The sequence below is a fragment of the Electrophorus electricus genome, chromosome 8 (genome assembly GCF_041902795.1).
Source record: "Electrophorus electricus isolate QZ-2024a chromosome 8, ASM4190279v1, whole genome shotgun sequence".
Taxonomy (NCBI): Eukaryota; Metazoa; Chordata; class Actinopteri; order Gymnotiformes; family Gymnotidae; genus Electrophorus; species Electrophorus electricus.
This window is the reverse complement of record NC_137504.1, coordinates 28992501-29013035: the sequence shown is the minus strand read 5'-3', so window position 1 is coordinate 29013035 and position 20535 is coordinate 28992501. Positions and strand designations below refer to the sequence as shown.

The window sequence follows — 20535 nt, the reverse complement described above, 5'->3', positions numbered from 1 at the left end:
TTCCGGTGCAACTACATAATCACTCCGTACTTCAACTTTCCCGCTTTTCCGTTCCGCTCTTGATTAGATTTTCCGGGAGAGCTCCGTCTTCCCCGCCGTCCACAGCTGTGTCAGAGAAAACGGGCAACAGGATCAATTTACTCAAGCCGCTGGAAACAGCTTAGTTTACTACACCTTAATTCCGGCTGTGTGTTTCCATATCCGAAGTGGGGCGCTTCATCGTTTTTGGTTTGTGTACGTAGCTAACAGGGGATGAGAGGATAAACTAACGTTATTTTTCATCGTTAATTATTCCTACCGAGAGCGGCTAGCTGGTTAGCTAGTTAGCTTCCTGTTAGCTTTGCTCGCTAGCTCAAACTAGCGTTGGTCACACCCATGTAATAAGCATCGCTGTCGAAAGAGAAAAATAAACGCATATGCTATAGTTTAGTATATGCATGGGGTTAAGTGAAATGTAATGATCTTTTTTGAATGGTAATCGGTTTAGACTTCAAGATTGGATGGTTTGCTTGGTAGCTAAGGTTACCCGGCCTGCTGTATGTTTTGGATGTGCAGGTTAACGTTAGCTAATCTAATCTAATCTAACCTAACTGTATGGGCAGACAAGCCGTAGTTGGCTACATAAATAACTACTTACGCATTCATTTTAGATAAGGTCATTGTTCCATGTGAAAAGCAGCTTTTTAAAGAGTTTAGTTTTATTACAGTAGCTAAGTAGCTGCATAACCAGGATGGTTCGAGTGCTTTTGGATACAAGCAGTTCTTTGACAGTTTTGATTTTGTCATATTATACATGTAAATACTTATCCAATAAGAATAAGACCACGAAGCGAATTGCATTATATTTGCCCATAGCCATATATGTTACTGAAAAATTCATTTGTGTGCTATTTTTGCAGTGGACTTGAAGACCAACCAGAATGACCGACTCAAAGTATTTCACCACCAACAAAAAAGGTAGCGCAATAACTTAGAAACCCTTCACAGATGTACATCTGAGCCAAAACTACTGTCTAGTCATAAGTCCCAGTACAGGGTTGCTGCTAATCATGACGCACAGCCTACGCATTTTTTGCTTTAGGCCTGTGACATTTCTGGCTTAGCACCCATACACCTGTCACTTATTCTAGGGGAAATATTTGAGCTGAAAGCTGAGCTGAACAATGAGAAGAAGGAGAAGAGGAAGGAAGCGGTGAAAAAAGTCATTGCTGCCATGACTGTAGGCAAGGATGTCAGGTATGATTTATTTATAGGGCTGTGCTTTTATTGTAATGCAAAGCAGGGGTCAAGTCCAAGCTCTAGGTTCTGTCAACCATTTACAAGTTGCAGAGTTATTGGTCCAGGTGAAGGTGGATGGTCAGGTGACCTAAAGCAGAGTTGGCCTCATTTTGCATTGTAAAATCCCTTCCATTCTTCTGCCTGCATTACTGTGGAGATGTAAGCAGTTGCATATTTCTGCTGTGGTGGTGCTGGTGATGACACAGACTGCCTCAATCTGTGTTCTCTCTAGCTCCCTGTTCCCAGATGTGGTGAACTGCATGCAGACTGATAACCTAGAACTGAAGAAGCTAGTCTACCTGTACCTGATGAACTATGCCAAGAGTCAGCCAGACATGGCCATCATGGCTGTGAACAGTTTTGTCAAGGCAAGCAATTCTACTTTTTATCAGAGAAGAAATAATAAAATGTGTTTATTATTACTACTATTATTATTTGTCATTCTCTCTGGATATAACTATCTAAAATGCTGTAAATGTACAAAAATATGAAGAAATGCAAAAATTTGTTTATTTTGAGGTCAGAAGATTTCTTTAAGGCTTTTGCTTTTTTGTGTGTTTCTTAGAAGCCATGCACAATGAGAATATTGGATGAGCTTTATAACACTTGTTTGTAGTCTTACTACAAATACTGTATAATATTAAAAATTAATAATATAGTGTTAATAATTCTAGTAATAATGTTAAATAATATATTGTGGTCCTTATTATACTTTTTTTTGGCAGCTTTGTGAGAAATCCCAAGACCCCAAGTCCCACATTCATCTTGTTTGACATACAGAGCAGTACACAGTGCCAAAACCATTAGTGCATGCTTTTAGCACTGCTTTGCGTAGGACGTGGACCCATGCTGTGTAGGGACTCTACCCATCTCTTGTTCACCCACTTTACCCAAGCCCTTTCTTTCTGACCTGCCCCTCAGGACTGCGAGGACCCGAACCCGCTCATCCGGGCCCTGGCTGTGCGCACCATGGGCTGCATCCGCGTGGACAAGATCACTGAATACCTGTGTGAGCCCCTGCGGAAGTGCCTGAAGGACGAGGACCCCTACGTGAGGAAGACGGCCGCTGTGTGCGTGGCCAAGCTGCATGACATCAACGCCCAGATGGTGGAGGACCAGGGCTTCCTGGACTCCCTCCGGGACCTCATCGCCGACTCCAACCCCATGGTGCTGCTCCTTCGCTAGGAGGGTGGGAAGGGACTTGAGCAGGAGTCTAGTCTGTCGTCTGTCAGGATGATGGCAACTACATTTCTTGTAGTTCTTTGCTAAGAAACACAGCATTAAATGACACATATCCAACTTCTCTCTCTCTCTCTCTCTCTCTCTCTCTGCCTTCAGGTTGTGGCTAACGCAGTGGCAGCCCTGTCTGAAATCAGCGAGTCTCACCCCAACAGCAATCTGCTGGACCTGAACCCCCAGAACATTAACAAGCTGCTGACGGCGCTGAACGAGTGCACCGAGTGGGGCCAGATCTTCATCTTGGACTGCTTGTCCAACTACAACCCCAAAGACGAACGTGAAGCCCAGAGGTGAGGCACTAAAGACAAACTTGGGCCTGGTCAGGACATTCTTATCTTCTTCCTTCATTAGCCATTTCTTAGGGAAATGGGGAAGACAACCTCCTCAACTAAATAGATGGACTTTGTGGTAGTGGCGTTTCCCCAAAATGCTCCTACCACCTGTTGGACAAAAGCATTTCTATGAGAAAAGTTTATGGCAATAGTATAGTCAAGATCGTTGGAGCAGTTGCTTGCATGGCGTGGATTAAACCTGCCTGGTCTGTTCCATGTTCCTTGGAGAAGAGTAGCCATGTGCTTTCTGAGTAGACTCACAGTTTAATAGGTTGTTGAAGCATTGGACTGAACAAAATATTTGTGATGTGTTAAAATGCAGCACCTTTTTAGATTGTGTTTTGTTGCAGAGCTGGTTTCTTTAAAACCCCAACTTGGCCTAGCTGGTTCATTGTGTGTGACATTGTGCAATGTATTTTATATATATTTTTTCTCTATAATGAAAGACTGAAACAAGATGAATAATATTTACCCAAGTATGATTAAATTTACCTGCCACTCCCTGCGGCATAGTGCAGGATGTCTCATGCATCACACCATGCTGAGCGTTAGACACCCCCGATCGTGAATCCCAGGCCAGGTGGGCTTACACCAAGTCTGGGCTCTCTTTCTCCACCCCACTCTGCAGCATCTGCGAACGTGTGACGCCACGCCTCTCGCATGCCAACTCCGCCGTGGTGCTCTCGGCCGTCAAGGTCCTGATGAAGTTCCTGGAGCTGCTGCCCAAGGAGGCGGACTACTATGGGACACTGCTGAAGAAGCTGTCACCGCCGCTGGTTACGCTGCTCTCCGGGGAGCCTGAAGTCCAGTACGTGGCCCTCAGGAACATCAACCTCATCGTACAGAAGAGGCGAGTGCTGCGACTCTACGGCAATGCGAGGGTCACAGTTTTGCCTGTGATTCTTTGTGGATTTGTAGTTGTTATGGCTGTGCTGTATGTCATGTATTTAAAGGGTTGTCAGTATTTTGTTTTATTATTCACTTATATTGTTTGATGCCTTCATACTTTAAAAATGGTGAGATTCAAACATCTCATGTAGCTCTTATTGAAAGTATGGATGGTTGGACAATAGTAACCACAAGGTGGCAGCATTGCTCTACAGCACCTATTTGTTCTAAGTGCCACTTTTAAAACAAATGCTTACAACTAAATCTTGTAAGGCCACTACACCACATACAGTATTTTCCCTGCCCTTACAAATGCTACAGATGATTTGGGCTTGCTAAAGTAGAACAATCTGCTGGTGTCACTCTTCTTGCATAAAAAAAAAACAGGTGCTGAAATGGTGACACTTTGCAGGTCTCGAAAACCTTGTAAATGTGTGTTTGTCACCCTGATCCCCTGCCAGGCCTGAGATCCTGAAGCAGGAGATCAAGGTGTTCTTCGTCAAGTACAACGATCCCATCTACGTCAAACTGGAGAAGTTGGACATCATGATCCGACTGGCCTCCCAGGCCAACATAGCGCAGGTACCACCAGCAGCAGCAGTACAACACCTGACGTCTGCACTCACTAGTAAGCGCATCCTTTAAGACTGAATCAGAGATGAGCTGATTGGTTGGCAGCATTCTTTAGGAGTGAACCAGAGATGGGGTGATTTGGTGGACAGTTGAGTCAGTCAAAGTTGGTTTGTTTATAAAGTTGGTGATTTATAGCATCAGCCACCTTCAATTGGAAGTGACCAATCATGCAATCTGCATCAGCATATCTTAAAAATGACACCAATCATGATCTTGTGAGGAAACGTCACACCAATTCCTCGACATGGCCACTATGTGCATGGTAGCTGCAATAAGGGAACAACAGGTTGTGAATTTGTTCTTGGCTTTAGTACTTTTTTGTTGTGGGACCACAGCTTGCAGGAGGCAGCCTAACCTTTGCCGCTGATCGCTACGTTCAGACGGGAACCGTCCTTGCAGCATCACCATGCGTGCTACAGTCTGTTTACTGGCTCGTGGAGAGCCTATGTGTTAGCACAGGCATGCTCAAACAAGCCCGCCGAAGTCCAGAGAGGACACACAGCTCTCTCCGCTGGCACGTCTGAGAAACCGTAAACGGTGTCTTTGTTCTGGTGAAGCCCTGTGTCTTTCTGCTGGGGATTGATCAGAGCCCAGAAATTGCTGAAGCGTGTGTGTGTGTGTGTGTGTGTGTGTGTGTGTGTGTGTGTGTGTGTGTGTGTGTGTGTGTGTGTGTGTGAACGTGGAGATCTGTTATCCTCTCACCTGCCCTGTGCGATAAACATAGCCCTTCACACTGAAAATGCGGGTATCCTGTCAGGAAAGAGTAGGGTAGCACACCACACTTGTTTTGATCATTTCATTTTTGTTTTTTTTTTTAATTGAATTTTTAATGACCTTTGTCGATCAGTGTGGCCAGTGTTGAAGGCCTGCCCATGTGGACCCTCTGAGAAGTGTGTGTGTGTGTTTGGAAGGTTCTGGCCGAGCTGAAGGAGTACGCCACCGAGGTGGACGTGGACTTTGTGCGCAAGGCGGTCCGAGCCATCGGACGCTGTGCCATCAAAGTAGAGGTACAGTCTCTCAACCCCCCCCCCTCCACCCCAGCGAGGAGCTATGTCCTTGATCATCCCTGTGCTTTTCTCTCTCTCTCTCTCTCTCTCTCTCTCTCTCTCTCTCTCTCTCTCTCTCTCTCTCTCTCTCTCTCTCTCTCTCTCTCTCTCTCTTTCTTTCTCTTTCTCTAGCAATCAGCGGAGCGCTGTGTAAGCACTCTCCTGGACCTTATTCAGACAAAGGTGAACTATGTGGTACAGGAGGCCATCGTGGTCATCAGGGACATCTTCCGCAAGTATCCTAACAAGTCAGTGTTGCGCTGTGTTCTCCCACTGCATGACAAACTCGTGTTGAGTAGACTAACCCTGAAATCCTAGAGTTGCTTGAGGTACGCGTTTGCCGTCCTCAAAGATCATGCCGCCTGTCCCAGCCGTCCACCTTTTTCACCCAAACCCCCCCCCCCCCCCCCCCCATCGTTCGGCGCAGGTATGAGAGCATCATCGCCACCCTGTGCGAGAATCTGGACTCCCTGGACGAGCCGGACGCGCGTGCGGCCATGATCTGGATCGTGGGCGAGTATGCCGAGAGGATCGACAATGCCGATGAGCTCCTTGAGAGCTTCCTGGAGGGCTTCCACGATGAGAGCACTCAGGTCGGCCCATTCCTCTGGCCCAGGAATTCAAAATGCAATTCCCCTTCATGATTCCGTTCATGTGGAATTCGCACCAGGTCCACCCAGCTACGTGAAATAATCGAGCCATAATACTTCATAGCCTGTAATTCATGTTATTTCATGTTATTCACATTATTTCTTGGACTTAAAAGTGCAGCCTGGTAGAGGTTTACCATGGGCCACCACGAAAGATATTGAATCTTGTCAATCCAGACTAGTGTCCTCCACCGCGTATCGAACAAGTCTGTTCTAGGAGATGAACATCAGGTCTTTGGCATCCCGGTGAAGCCAGACAGATGGCTAGAGCGTCTAGGCAGACAGCGGGTTAGCACGCGGCGTCTGACTCGTGAGGTGCGGTGTCTGACTCCTCCAGGTGCAGCTCACCCTGCTGACGGCCATCGTGAAGCTGTTTCTGAAGAAGCCCTCGGAGACGCAGGAGCTGGTGCAGCAGGTGCTCAGCCTGGCCACTCAGGTGAGACGGCGTCCACCTGGCATTTGCGAGCCCCGCCTTCCCCTGCTGCGGCCCCTGCAGCACACGCTCTTCATCGTATCTTTCCGCGTCTCGTAATGGGTGCTTCAGCGAACGACGTGCCCTTTCCTATCCCTCGCATCTCTCTCGGCATTGTCATGGACAACAGCATCTTAATTCCCAGACAGATCCTTAATCCTAGGTGGTTCTCATCAGTAACACAGTGCTTGTAACACCGAGAACAGATTTGGCATTTCTCAAGTAAAATTCTGCAAAATTGCTCTCTCTCTCACATTATAAACTTGCCGTTGACCCCCCCCCAACAACCTTCGACCTTCACACAGGACTCTGACAACCCGGACCTGCGTGATCGAGGCTACATCTACTGGCGCCTCCTCTCCACCGACCCGGTAACGGCCAAGGAGGTGGTGCTGTCCGAGAAGCCTCTGATCTCGGAGGAGACGGACCTGATCGAGCCCACCCTGCTGGATGAGCTCATCTGCCACATCGGGTCGCTGGCCTCCGTCTACCACAAACCGCCCAACGCCTTTGTAGAGGGCAGTCACGGCATCCACCGCAAGCACCTGCCCATCCAGCACGGCAGGTACTGAGATGGGGAGCAAGGCATTGTGGGAAGGGAGGGTGGAGGTGTAGGGCCGGTCCTCCTCACATGTCTTAAGTCTACTCTTGGACTAATGTGCAGCGTCTGGGGGTGTTTGGTTACTGAAATACCTGCTTTAGTCTAAGCGTAAGCTCAAAGTGTGTATGGAGAACCCAACCTTTTGCATTTTAAAGCCACCCGAAGACGTTGCCTTTTTCCTTCATGTTGTTTTTGACAGCGCTTTGATGTTTTGCATGAAGCCCTGCTTTCTGGCTGTAAAGTTTGTTTATTTATTGTTTGTTTGCCTCCGTTTCCATCAGCTGACGGTAACAAAGGAAGCTTTTGACGGGCGATGGAGACGACGTCATTCCCAGTTTGGAAATAATGGTTCTTTTATCTGTGTGGTTGTTCATTCTATGTGCGTATTCCCCTCCCCTAGCATTGACACTGGCGAGAGCCCAGTTAGTGGAGGCCCAGCTGCCACTATCGACCAGCCCCAGGTGATCCCGTCGCAGGGTGACCTCCTGGGTGACCTGCTCAACCTGGACCTTGGCCCCCCGGTCAACGTGCCTCAGGTCTCCTCGATGCAGATGGGCGCTGTGGATCTCCTGGGAGGTGGTCTGGACAGTCTGGTGAGAACCTTGGTTGTTAAACATTTGTATGTTTAAATCCATATTTAATGGATTTCTGTTAGTACTGAAAGAGCCACCTTCTTAAAATGAAGGTTCTAAGTCCATTTGTTTGTGCGGGTTTTTTATTATTGTTTTAATAATTTCTGTGAATTCTGTAATTATGTGAAGGTACAAATTGTATTATGCAGCCATGTGACTGATGGCAAACCTCTTAACAACGCATGAATGTCCACGTCAGGCGATTTGCCCAGTTTTATGTCTATGGCTTTAAGATGGCACTGGGTCGCCCTTGCCCCGGGGTCACCTGTACTTTTAAAACACGGCAGGTGCTGGTTATGACTGGCTCACGTGTCCCCGGGGGTGTCTGCCTGGTAAAAGTGGAGCGAGACGTAGCCCATAGCAAGGAGTCAAGTGTTCCATACCTCAGGGATTCACAGGCCTGCTCACAAGTGATCAAATTAAATGCACCTCATTTTCAGCCCAAGTCACTGCTGAGGACGACTTTAATTTGGGTCACCTTGTTTTAGTGCTGTAAACGGCTTTGTATGTTTGACTTTGCATTGACATTTCTGAACTTTCAAACTGGTTTTAACCAAACCCATGCTTGAGAAACCTTTAAATAATTAGCATGTTGACTCACACTTGTTCTTTGGCACTTTAGCACAGATTCTGTCCTAGTAGCGCCACTACACGAGAGTATACGGCGTTAATCAACCAACAAGTTGCCGCGGAGATGGTTGCTAGCGATACCGATCTGCTAGCGGAGCATGTGGCATATATCTGTAGCATTTGCAGGATTTACGCGAGCTGTGTTTGGATACCAGAGCCGCCCTTGTTAACAGATCTGTAACAGATGAAGGATGCCCAGGGCAGGCCAAACGCCTGCTGCCTTCATCGGTCTGCCTGAACAAACACGCCACACCACATCCTGCATGTGCGCGCGCGCGCGCACACACACACACACACACACACACACACACATATACACGTACACGCGCGTCCTCATGTCCCATCTAGGGGCGTAGGAGTTTTGGACTCTCATGCCCCAACACTGCTGTAACGGTGACTCAATATCAGCCCCACAGGCTACCTCGGGCCGGACATGCCCGCCGGGTGCTGACTTCACAGAAAGCCAAGATTACTTTCTTCTAGCCAGCATGAACGTGGGAGCACTGGAGAAATATATCTGTTCAGACAGAGCCTGAAATGAGACGTGCCAGTACTTGCCTTAGGTGGGAACTCCACGCTCCGCTCCAGGAATGGGAATGTGAGTGGTGGGTATCCAAAGTCCTTTAGACTTGGATATTACAATGCCGGTGTCCTGAGTCTGAAACTATCAGCTCAGGTCTACACCATTGTTTGATACGTGCACGGATCTGAAGGCCGATACCCTGCCGTGATAAACGCCGGCTCCCAAACTCATTAGCCTCAGCTGTGCGTTATTTGGATCCCGATCTCTCCTGAGCCGCTGTCTCCCAGCCGATGGCCTGAAAGCTTCTCGTCTCATTTAGAGTTGATTAAAGAAGGATAAAGGCCGTCGCTCATCAGCAACCATTAGGGTGATTGATATGATCAGCACAGTGTTAATGAGAAGTCGTCGGTCTGAAAGGGGCGACGCGTCGGCGGCTGCGATTCACGGGGCTCGAGTGGGCCGCGCGTGCCGTCCTTTTATCCGTTTTTCGTTCTTCTTTGCAAAATTGGCTTGCGGAGCAGGCGGTAATTTGCAGTTGTCAGTAGCGCGACGAGAGGCCGTGAGTCAAATGTGGATGCATCTGAGGGAAGAGGGATCGAGTTTCCACCGCTCGCCCACGTAGGAACCCGAGCAGCTGCAGAGGGCCATGAAGGTGACACGTTTGCGGAGAGTAACGACGTGCGTCTCGGGGCCCCGCGGTCCGTCTCCTGCACCAAATCTCCTTTTGCAGAACCGGCTGATGGTCTGCACCAGGGGCCCCGTCAGCATGCTGGTTGCAGTCTCGACTGTCTCCGTCCAGGACGTGCCTGTCACCACGGCAACCAGACTTTTTCAAGGCTGTGAACCCGGAGGATTGCTAAACTGTGGTCGTAGGCCCTGAACATTACGTGGGAGCAAAATGCACCCCTATTGAATGTACTGATGTGGCGCTAAAATATTGATTGGAACTGGCCCAGAGAGAGAAGCTCTGCTTAACGATACTTAAGAATTAGCATCCATTAAGCGATGTGACCGGTAGCTCGCAGGAGAGAGAACTACTGCGCTGTCCCTAAAACGCCTTTGCATGTTCATTTTACTCACAGCTTCTGTCTTCATCAGAGTTCACCACACAAGTTCCCTGAGCTAACCTGAATCGACAACCAGCTAAACAGTGAACCTGCACCCTTGACTGACCGTTAGCCCCGTATTATTTGCATGCTAATCGACCTCGCACACGTTGACTCATTCTGAGCCCTGTTAGGAAGTTTGGACATGGTGAGCCAGTTTTCTTTGACTTGCCTCTGCATCGGTTAATACAGTGTCACCCCATTGCGTATAATGGCAAGCGCACTAAGCAGAATGTAGTGGTGTGTGCAAGGTCGCAGGCATTTGAGCGTGGTGATGGAGGCTTGGACACCAAGGCACAACCGCAGGGCTGTTTCTGCTGCTTAGTGCTACCAGAGCAGGCTCTTCATAGTGAATTAATCCTGACATCTTTCGTGTGACGTCTTCTGAAAGAGAATATGACTTCATTTCACTTGTGCTGCACTGTATGTTGCTGATTATCAAGCGCAAATAAGTAGTCTGCAACTTAAGAGAAACAGAGGAGATTGGACTGACATTTTCTTGCCCTAAATTCCCCCCCCCCATGTGAAATTAACACCCGCTCTTAGACTTCTGCTGTGAACTTCCCGTCTCGCGTTCCTTTCAGGCGAAGGCTGGAATGATTCACCGCTTCCCCACGGAGTGCGCCTTGGCAACCCACCGTCCTAACTAAACGTTCGGAGGCTGGCAGCCATGATGGGCCATAACTCGGAGTTATGGGGAGTCGCGGTTGCTCACTCCTTCCCCGCTGGGTTTACTGTTGGTTCCCTGCTGCGTGACTGTCGGGCCCCACACTTCGCCCACCCCCCCACCCACCCTGCTTCCTCCTGGGCTTACTTAGCTGCCCTTCGATGTTGCATAAATGTCAACCTTCCTGTTTCATACGTTTGTGGACGTCTGGCTGAGAAATGGCTAGTTCAAACATAAAATTAGACTCCATTTAAGGGTATGGCTGGCAGCACCCTTAAGGACCGAAACAGGCTGGTTTTATTCATCATCTCTCTAGTGAGGGGCATATCTGCCACTGAGGAATATAAGGAGATACGTTAAAATAGAGAGAGTGTATAAACCATTAACTCAGTTAACGGTTCTCTGATCGTCTGACTCCAATGGAATGTTTAAACTGCTGTTTGATTGGTTTAGGATGCTAAATCTTTTGACCTGTCTATCCCCTTTATCATTTACGGGTCTTCCTTTTTTGTAGCTCGGCGGAGACCTTGGAGGAGGTGTTGGGGGCAGTCCTGCAGTAAGTGAACTAGTCTGTCCCTGTGTGCGTCCCCACGCGTGCTTCATGTCTTCAGCTTTTTCTGCCTGTCCATCTGTCTGCACTCTATATGCTATTAACACTAAATGTTTTCACAGGCACTGGCTCGAGTTGCATAGGTTAGGCATTGGTTACATTTGTTTTTGTTTTGCTTTTTCCTGATTTTTGCATGCACAAATGTTGGGGTTTTTGTAGTTTTTATTCTATGTAAGTCTCAGCCATTTTATTTTCTTTTGCTGTGCTGTTTGCAGTGATATGATTCTTTGTGACATTTCAAGCTTGAAAAATAATAATAAAAATGTTTCCTTTGCTGTATCAAGTTGATATGCCATTGGGTTAGGCACTATGTAAATCCTAGTTCTTTAAAAAGAAAGGTCACAGAATATCATTATGTATTTGGCAACAAAGAATAAGCAGTATTCAAACCTTTTACATCAGCACATTGACATATTGTGTGTGTGTGTGTGTGTGTGTGTGTGTGTGTGTGTACACCATTTGCAGGTTGGCCAGAACTTCATTCCGTCTTCAGTACCCAACACGTTTGCGCCGTCTCCCACCCCGGCCACTCTGAGCAGCGGCCTTAACGACCTGTTTGAGCTGTCCACGAGCATGGCCATCACCACAGGGGGCTACGTGGTCCCTAAAGCTGTGAGTGGCTCCTCCCCCACGCCTCCCACGCACACCCTTCAGCCAGCCTGCAGCACCGTGCACATCCCTCATGCTCACAGTTCACGCAGTCCCAGCATCACACTGCAGGCATTTCAGTCTGTTCTGCTTTCTGACCTGACTGAGCTCGCGAAGGCCATCAGAACCCGCGGGCGGCTGACCACAGACGAGGCTGAGCCCTTCATTTAATATTAACATGCAGGACGTTGCCAATCCGCATACATACACACAACCACTCGAGCTAATTACTGCTTTGTTGGGCTTAGAAAATCGACAGCCTGTGAATTTATATGGCATTACATGTGCACATTGTACAAAGACCCTAAACGGACACGTCATGTCATTGGCTTTGTGCCAGATGCCATGCTGACCTCAGTGGACTTTCCACGGGTACACATGAGCCAGATCCGCAGTGCACTGACCATACAGGCCTGTGTGTCTTTGTGCGTGTGTGTCTGTGTGTGTTACTCTTCAGCCCAAAGCCCCAAACTGTTGAAGCAGAGACGCATAATTAATTGTAATGCCAGGCTGTTCGTTTCAGGTATGGTTGCCGGCGGTCAAGGCCAAAGGGCTGGAGATTTCCGGAACGTTCTCCCGCCGCCAAGGTCACATGTACATGGACATGACCTTCACCAACAAAGCCCTGCAGCACATGACCGACTTTGCCATCCAGTTCAACAAGAACAGGTGTGTGTATGTGACTGCTCGTGTGCGCTCGCTTGCATGTGTGAGTTCAGTGGTTGAGTGTAGCAGGTTTTGACCATCGCTGTCTCTCTCCCTCCCTCCCAGTTTCGGAGTCATTCCAACCACACCCCTCCCAATTCACACGCCTCTGATGCCTAACCAGAACATCGACATCTCCCTGCCTCTCAACACCATTGGCCCTGTTATGAAGATGGACCCTCTCAACAACCTGCAGGTACAGCAAGGGAACAGCTTCAGTTCTTTTTATATATACACACACACACACACTCTATGCACACTTAACATTTGACAGGCAGCAGGTTCACTATCATTTTTAAAGTCTCATTCAGTGTTTATCTGTACCCTTAAGCTCAACTCGAAATTAGCCTTTTTTTTTTTTTTTTGACAATTACACCCAATCGTGCAAGTATTTCACTCTCTCAACAAGGAGTCGCATGAATTTTGGCTGGCGATTTAATCGTTCAAACTAACGTAGTTTAAAAACTGGCCATAACAAGCGCTCACCGCCGTCACCAACCCTTGGCAGCTAGTCGATCAGACAAAAGCACCATGGTAGCCCCCTAACCCCCGGCCTGCTCTCACCCCGGGGCTGGACCAGAAGGCGTGGGCGTAGCTGCGAACTGGCCGCCTACCCCTGGGGTTTAGCGCGCCCTCCTATGTAAGGAAAGGCTAAAGCAGTGGAGTCTAGACACGGTGGCCCCCAGCAGCGCTGCACACAGCATGGTGTGCATTCAGCCTTCATACCTTTTAAATGACACCCCGCTACACCCCCCCCGACTAACTGCTGTTTTCCGTCTGGCTGCTTATCCTCTTTCTTCCTCATCTCACAGCTGAACCCACTCTTTCTTTCCGTCTCGCTGCTCGTCCCCGTCTCGCTGCTCGTCCCCGTCTCGCTGCTCGTCCCCGTCTTTCTCCAGCCGTCTCTCTGCTTATGCCACTTGTCTCCCTGTTCTCCACTCTTCCTTTAGCGCTTCCACTCGCTTTCTTTTATTTGATCTGTGTCACTATTTTGGCATTTCTCTTTCTCTCTGTCTGTCTCTCTCTCTCTCTTCTTTCCTTCCTACATCACAGGCAGCACCCCCTGTCTGTTTGGCTGCACGCAAACACAGTCGCGGTGTCCACCCCCACCCCCCCCAGACTGTGTTAATTAACCAGCTGCTTGGAAGCAGAGGCTTACCAGGCTAAAGAAACCGTTGCCTCCCTCGGTCGAGGCTTCCACCACTGGGCTTTGGACTCGCTAAGCTGCCCCTGTCTGCCACTACCAGATACAAGTCCCCAGGGGCTTCATTACAGCTAATCCTCAAGTCCCATCACGCAGACGACAACTCTGCAGAAGTGTGCCCTCACGCACAGAGGCCCAGCGAAGGCACGACGTCAGCCTAGATACTTTCATCAGCCTCGGTTGCCTAGGATGTAATTACCACAGCGATACGAAAAGTCTGGGATATCTATTTAAACCAGTACATGTTCATTATAGGCAATGATGTGGACCAACACCGCTTTCATTTAGAGCTTTATTAAGTTTTGGCCACAGACAGCAGGGCTTTAAAGATGGCACGCATTAGTTTGGCTGGCAGTATTCCATGTCACACAGCCGGGATCCTGCCGCAGGAGCGTGGGGCATGGACAATGCTCTCCTCTACTGGAACCCTGGAACGCTGCAGCGTCTCCCTCTGTGCGCCACCTCCGTGGTCATGACATCTTTAGCACGGGTTCCCAACGTGGGGGGGGGACTTAAATGAATATTATAGCTTGGTGTATTGCGGCGAAAGGTCTGACTCTTGTTTAATTAATGCGGGAGAGTGTGCAGCTTTGTCTTCATTAACGAGACCTGCCATTTTAGTCAAAACCTCCGGTCACAAAGGCTGAACCTGGTCGAAATCACGGCGCCGCTCCGAACCCGTTCTCGCCGATGCGTGTAGTACAAATAACACAAGGCATGTAGAAAGCATCATGCAGCCGGGTTGAGTATAATTCAGAGTCAGCTCAGACAGGGTCATGCTCCCGTGGTGCTGTCCTCTATTGGTAGCCTTGCTAGCGCTGATTGGTTGAATTGTCATTCTAAGCTCTTCGGGTTGGTTTGTGGAGGAAGGACTGAAACACAGACATGCACCGCTTTTTTTAGCCTTTCATATTTGGGGCAAATGGAGCAAAGCTTACCTAAAGAAGATTAAATGGCAAGACTCATCACTCGGGGGGGAATATTTAATAGAAATCCATTTTACATCTGTTTTGGAGGTTAAACCAAAACAAAAAGGTTCTTGGCGTTGATAATTGGGTCACTGGAGATCCTGAGGGGCTTTTGGGAGGCACCAACTCTCTGCTGTCAGTCTCTCTCTCACACACACACACACACACACACGCACGCACGCGCGCGCGGCAGGCTGAGGTGTTTGCCCTGGGAGGTGTGAAACGGTGAAAGCCAGCAGCCTTCTAAGCCAGGCATGAGTGGGCAACGTCATGCCAAAAAAGAATAGACTCTTAACTTATGAGTGGTTCACGTCAAAGTGCTTACATGGCTATCAAGAAATCAAAGCTAGTAAAAATCAGGTTGCAATCTGATTTGCATAATGCTAACTGGCCCTTCATTTATTACTGGTGCTAATAGGATTTTGCTAGGAAATATCCTTTTTAAATATCCTTTTTCATGGAATTAATCTGTCTGTGGAGCTCCGAGTGAAAGTGGCCAAAGGCTAAGGAGAAAAACAGTGTAAAGGAAAGCCACTTGAAAAATCGGTAGGACTCTCAGATGAGGCTTCGGAATGCTGAATGAGATGATCGCTTCCCCTCAGCCTGAAGCAGAGGACTCCAGCGCACCTCTCCGGCTCACGCCGCTGACAGGAGCCGCGAAGGGCAAGCCCCTGTCATCAGAATGACGAGGGAATTAAATATGTATGTGAAACAGTTCAGCCTTTTTCACAATGGCGTCAGTCTTTTGTCAGGTTTGAGGTCTCGTGCACACGCTCTCTCTTGCGCGCTGTCCTTCTCTCTCGCTCTCACTCCGTTTTTTGAGCTCTTGACCTCCGAGCAACTCTCCATGTATGCAAATCCATGCAAACCGCAGCTGCATCGGGCTGCTGTTGTGCGACCTCTTTCGTCACGTCCGACGTCGCACACAACATAAACGGGGGCGCTGACCACTGTGCTCTCCCGTGCCGCAGGTGGCCGTCAAGAACAACATCGACGTCTTCTACTTCAGCGTTCTCATCCCCCTCAACGTCTTCTTCGTCGAGGACGGCAAAATGGGTATGCGCCCATCTTCTGCACTACACCAGTTTTTATCTTGTTCGTCACACGAATAAAATTGCACAAGCATGTAGGCTGCTAAGGAAACATCCATGAGCTGAAAAGAAGGGCACGCGTTGCGCTGCATGATTCCCAGGTGTCTGAGATTTGTTGTTAGTAAATGCTAGCTCGCTGGGTTCTGATTGGATGTTGCGTGTCTTTTGCCTCTGCAGAGCGTCAGGTGTTCCTAGCCACATGGAAAGATATTCCCAATGAGAATGAGTTGCAGTACCAGATCAAGGAATGCCACTTAAATGCTGGTAAGACCACTGCTTGAGTTTTTCTTGATTTCCCCCCATTAGGTATGTATGATTCTGATTCTACAATACTCACAATGGTCTCTACATTATAAAATACCTCTCCTCCTAGAGTGCACTAAGTGGTTAAATTATTTAAGCGAGAGAAGACGAGTGTGTTATCTTGAAATAATATCACGGCTGTGACTTAGTCACAGGCACCGATGCCAGAGATCGTCATAGCTGTGATGTTATTTGTGATAAAATACTCAAGGTCATGTGTTATATCACATTTATATACCAGTTCTCCAAAATATAATATCAAAATGAAGAAAAGGAGCCCAAAATGTAGTTTTATGTATATTTTTTAACATTTTCTGCCAAAGTAGTTCCACAAATAACCTAGTGCTGTGTGACAGTATTTGGCTGCCTAAGAGTAGACTGCAAAGACGTGTGGTTTATATAGCACTGCCAAGCAATTATTTCGAAATGCAGAGTAAAAATGAGTCAAGATAAAAGGAACAAAGGAATTGCCAATACAACTGAGTTGTTTAGCTAGTAGGGTTATTTGTATGTTCATTTCTACACTTCTACACGTTCGTCGTACAGTTACACAGCGGACGGCCTAGAAGTTTTCAGAATAGTGGAAGATTGGGAATTTGAGTCTGTAGTCTCCAGTCAAACTGGCTGCGGGTCAAATGTTGGATCACAAGTCACAGTATTCATTTCCCATAGTGTATTCACACAAAAAAAAAGGTTGGGTACATAAAGCCAGGCGTTACTTAGCAACACATCAAATGCGTAATGTATTTTTGGCGTGAAAAACGCATGCTGTCATCAAGCACGGTTTAGAACCCTTCTTAACCAATCAGATTGTGAGGTTGGAACTAACTACTGTAGAAAGATAAAGCAAATAACCTTTATTTCTTGAGCACATTTAAAATGACTGATGTTGCAACAAAGTGCTCTACACAAAGTCCTACTTGGTCTCTCATAAATCTGTTTATTGCGTTCTGTCCATTAGAATGCGATGCTCTAAACACTCATGTTTGCTAGCATTAAAGAAAAGGGTAATGCACTTCCCTCTTTAGGAAGAGCCATGACAAATGAATGAGCAGTATTGTGCAGCTAATGAAGGGATGCATCACGCACTTACTGAGCACAAAGGTTTGAGCACAACAAGTGTTGGCACTTTATCAAACCAAGAAGGAGGTTGTTACCGTGTTCAAAGAGCCTCTCTTTTACTTATTTTTGAAGATGTGTAGAGATGAATTATCCTTTGATGAGAGAGAATAGCCAGTGACAGCCTTTTTAAAAAAATTGGTTATCCTGTGCAATGGGTTTCCTCAAATGGACGTGTTTGGAGGGTTGTGTCTAAGACTTTGGTAGTACTGGTAACAGCACAGTGATTTGTTAAAGCACAAACATCTTTACAACCTGTTCGTGTCTGTGCTCTGTGATGAGACTGTAATGGGACTCGGGCCCGTTCCATGTGGACAAACGGCAGAGCCGAACATTAGAGGGATGACGCGGACAATACAGGAGGCTGAAAGGCTTATTTACTACACCTCTATCAGAGAGAACAAACCTGCCGTTTGCTAGAGTTTTGTAAAATTGTAATTGTAATTGTAATTGTCTTACATTGTTCATGGTGGCCAACTGACTGTGTAGATGACTACTAGAGTTAATGTATATGCGTAGATACAGATATATTTATTATAATAAGGTAACAGAAGTTTGAGTTCAACGCATATACTTGTTTTGTCAAGCGTTGTGCCCAGAATTGAGGGAGTTGTAGTTTTGGTTCACGTTATTGGAGCGGGTAATTTTCCAAATAGAAAGGGAGTTGGATAAGATTGTGATTAATGGCTCTGTGTTGGGATATGTGTAGTTATTTTAATTGGGATAATGGGAAAATGTTTTAAATGATAGCCTTAGTTTGAACCATAGGGGAGAGATATTATGAATTTAATAAATTATGTGTCTAGAATGGTTTGGTCTAAGGGGTGACGATTAGATATAAGGAGTGGCATTGGAATGCAAGAGACGTGTTGATTGAATGCCATAATTGGAAGCACATTAAGTTGCCTTATTTTGGGTTAATTTTTGTTGGCGTGGATGACTGGATTTATTTTTTGTTTTGTCTTGGAATTACATTTTTTGTTATTGGTTTATGGCATCATGCTCCTGTCACTGGACTTTTGAGGAAAATAAATCTCCCTTATTGGCATAATTACTACGGGAATCGGCCTCCGTTTGATCCCTCCCCGCTATCCTGTTACAGACCCACACACAAAGATTATATGACCTAGATAGCCAAAGAGACTATAATTTTGCATAAGAGTTTAAGAAATGTGGTGGCCTTTTATTCATTTATTTAATGTTTTTATTTTTGCTTCAATTTGTATCTGTCCAACACTTGTCTTCCAGTAGTCTGTCACCACCAATACTGCTGCTGAAGCTGTCTGTGCTCAACACACACAACAGAAGTGAGAGTGCTTTCTGTGCATTCTGCGGCCCAAGAGTGTGTTGTTTGTATAAAGCCTCTATAGAAGGTGCCTCTATAAAACTGCTCTTTTAGCCGGTTTTAGCCAGTCAGTTCGCTCTGCTGAGGTAGAGCTGTGAGATGTATCATTTGTAGATCGTTATCGCAATGTTGGCCTCTGCCACACCGAGACTGCAGAAAGCCTGCATTGTGCAAATGACATTTCCCCACATGGTCCAGAGGGACATCTTTTTCAGGTGGTTCTGATGAACTAGTATTCGCCTGATATAACAATCATAAGTAATGACGTTTAAAATAACGCATCAAGTGTTGATTGCTGGTTTTAAAGCATGGCAGTGCATTTTTCAGTGTGTAGCAATACAACCACAATGCAGTGTTCTTGTCTGTATTGTGCATCCCTACTGAAGGGGTGGTGAACAGGTGTGCAATGTGTGTATTATTTTTGATTGCTACTCTGTGGTAGACCACGCACTGTTTCTCACATCCTGCCCTGAAAAGATGTGTTGGGCTTATTAACAATGGCAGGACAAGTCTGCAAATAAAGGTGTTTGTTTGGGCCCTGGAAACTGAAAGCCACACACACACACACACCATAGTCATGCTTCGTTGTATAGAAAGTGTCATGGCAAACAAATGAATTAATATTGTAAAGAAACTTGAAGGCGCGATCTCTTAGACCTTGCCAAACAGCAATTTCTATTAGCAGTAAATTCCTAAATTCAGGGGGTCGCGTGCGTGCGTGTTTGCACGCGTGCGTGTGAGTGCGGGTGCTTTATGATGACATCCCTCAGGTCATCTCAAAGAATCTTAACTACATTGGCAGTGTGATTTGCTGTTCCAGTTCTTGCCTGCTGACTCTCATTATTATTCTATGGTGATATTTGTTTCCCTCTCGGCCATGCGAAAGCAAGCCGCCTCGAAACCCGCGCCCCCCTCGCGCAAACCCGCGCCCGCCGAGTGGGAAGGCAGTTACCGCTGTCACATTATCATGCCATTGCCTCTCCTGTGATGGGCCTTTTATTTTATTCTCACTCTTGCAGTTATTTTTGTCTGCGTAAAAACACACTCTGCACATCTTTCTAAAAGAATGGTTCGTTTTATTACCGTTCGCCTTTTCAACTGTAGCTCAGCACTTGTGGCCATGGCATGCGTGCCCTTGCTCTCTCGCATCTGGGCCCTTACTGGCCCAGGGTCAGGCCCTTACTGGCCCAGGCTGTGGTTATGTGTGAAGCTCCCTGCCTCAACCGTATCTGGTGCCAGAGGGTTCTGCATGAACTGGAGCGCAGAGTTCTCAGCGCGCTGACGCAGGGTGTATGGTACCACCATTACCCACAACCCCTGGGAGGAGGGGGGGATGTGGCATACCTGAAGGGCTGGCTGTCAGTCACTGCCCCAGTGCCTTCACTCATTGGCTCTAGAGATTGAGTTCGTCTCACCACTATATCATTTGCTGTGCTCTTTTTCTGCCTCTCTCCTTGCCATTTCAGTTTGCTTTCTCTGTTTGGATGACTGTTTTCGGCACGACACATTTCTGTAATACTTTTAGAGGTGTTTATAGAGAGGATTTTTCTCATGGCTTGAAGCCTTTTCTACAGAGTATAAGAATAAGGCGGTGCGGTAGTCGTCTGCAGCTTGTCCTGTTCCACCTATTGCTGGATATGTGGCGGTCTGTGGTCTGCATTTATTGATGCTTGCTTCTCGCCTGTGTCTCTTTTTTCCTGTCGCACACTTGCCTTTCTTTTATCTCTTCCTTATTTATCTCTCTGTTGGTCTCTCTTTCCTTTCTCTCTCAATCTGCCTTGCTATAATTCACTGATTTATTTATTTATTTTTTCGGGGGGGTTATGACTGACTGTCCATTAGGTC

At 47.2% G+C, this 20535-nt stretch overlaps 1 protein-coding gene across 1 annotated transcript in view; it reads left to right on the top strand.

Moving 5' to 3' along the window:
* The first annotated feature begins 73 nt into the window (after positions 1 to 73).
* The window catches only part of ap2b1 (adaptor related protein complex 2 subunit beta 1), a 27380-nt gene continuing 6918 nt past the window's right edge, over positions 74 to 20535 (top strand). The window contains exons 1-20 of the mRNA XM_035527085.2: positions 74 to 234; positions 900 to 957; positions 1131 to 1236; positions 1511 to 1646; positions 2200 to 2445; positions 2617 to 2807; positions 3478 to 3699; positions 4199 to 4319; positions 5282 to 5377; positions 5549 to 5664; positions 5844 to 6009; positions 6404 to 6502; positions 6844 to 7103; positions 7540 to 7732; positions 11212 to 11253; positions 11773 to 11919; positions 12479 to 12624; positions 12727 to 12856; positions 15804 to 15888; positions 16101 to 16187. Of these exons, the coding sequence (XP_035382978.1) occupies positions 921 to 957; positions 1131 to 1236; positions 1511 to 1646; positions 2200 to 2445; positions 2617 to 2807; positions 3478 to 3699; positions 4199 to 4319; positions 5282 to 5377; positions 5549 to 5664; positions 5844 to 6009; positions 6404 to 6502; positions 6844 to 7103; positions 7540 to 7732; positions 11212 to 11253; positions 11773 to 11919; positions 12479 to 12624; positions 12727 to 12856; positions 15804 to 15888; positions 16101 to 16187 (2626 nt within the window). The 5' untranslated portion in view covers positions 74 to 234; positions 900 to 920. The remainder of the gene's footprint in view (positions 235 to 899; positions 958 to 1130; positions 1237 to 1510; positions 1647 to 2199; positions 2446 to 2616; positions 2808 to 3477; positions 3700 to 4198; positions 4320 to 5281; positions 5378 to 5548; positions 5665 to 5843; positions 6010 to 6403; positions 6503 to 6843; positions 7104 to 7539; positions 7733 to 11211; positions 11254 to 11772; positions 11920 to 12478; positions 12625 to 12726; positions 12857 to 15803; positions 15889 to 16100; positions 16188 to 20535) is intronic.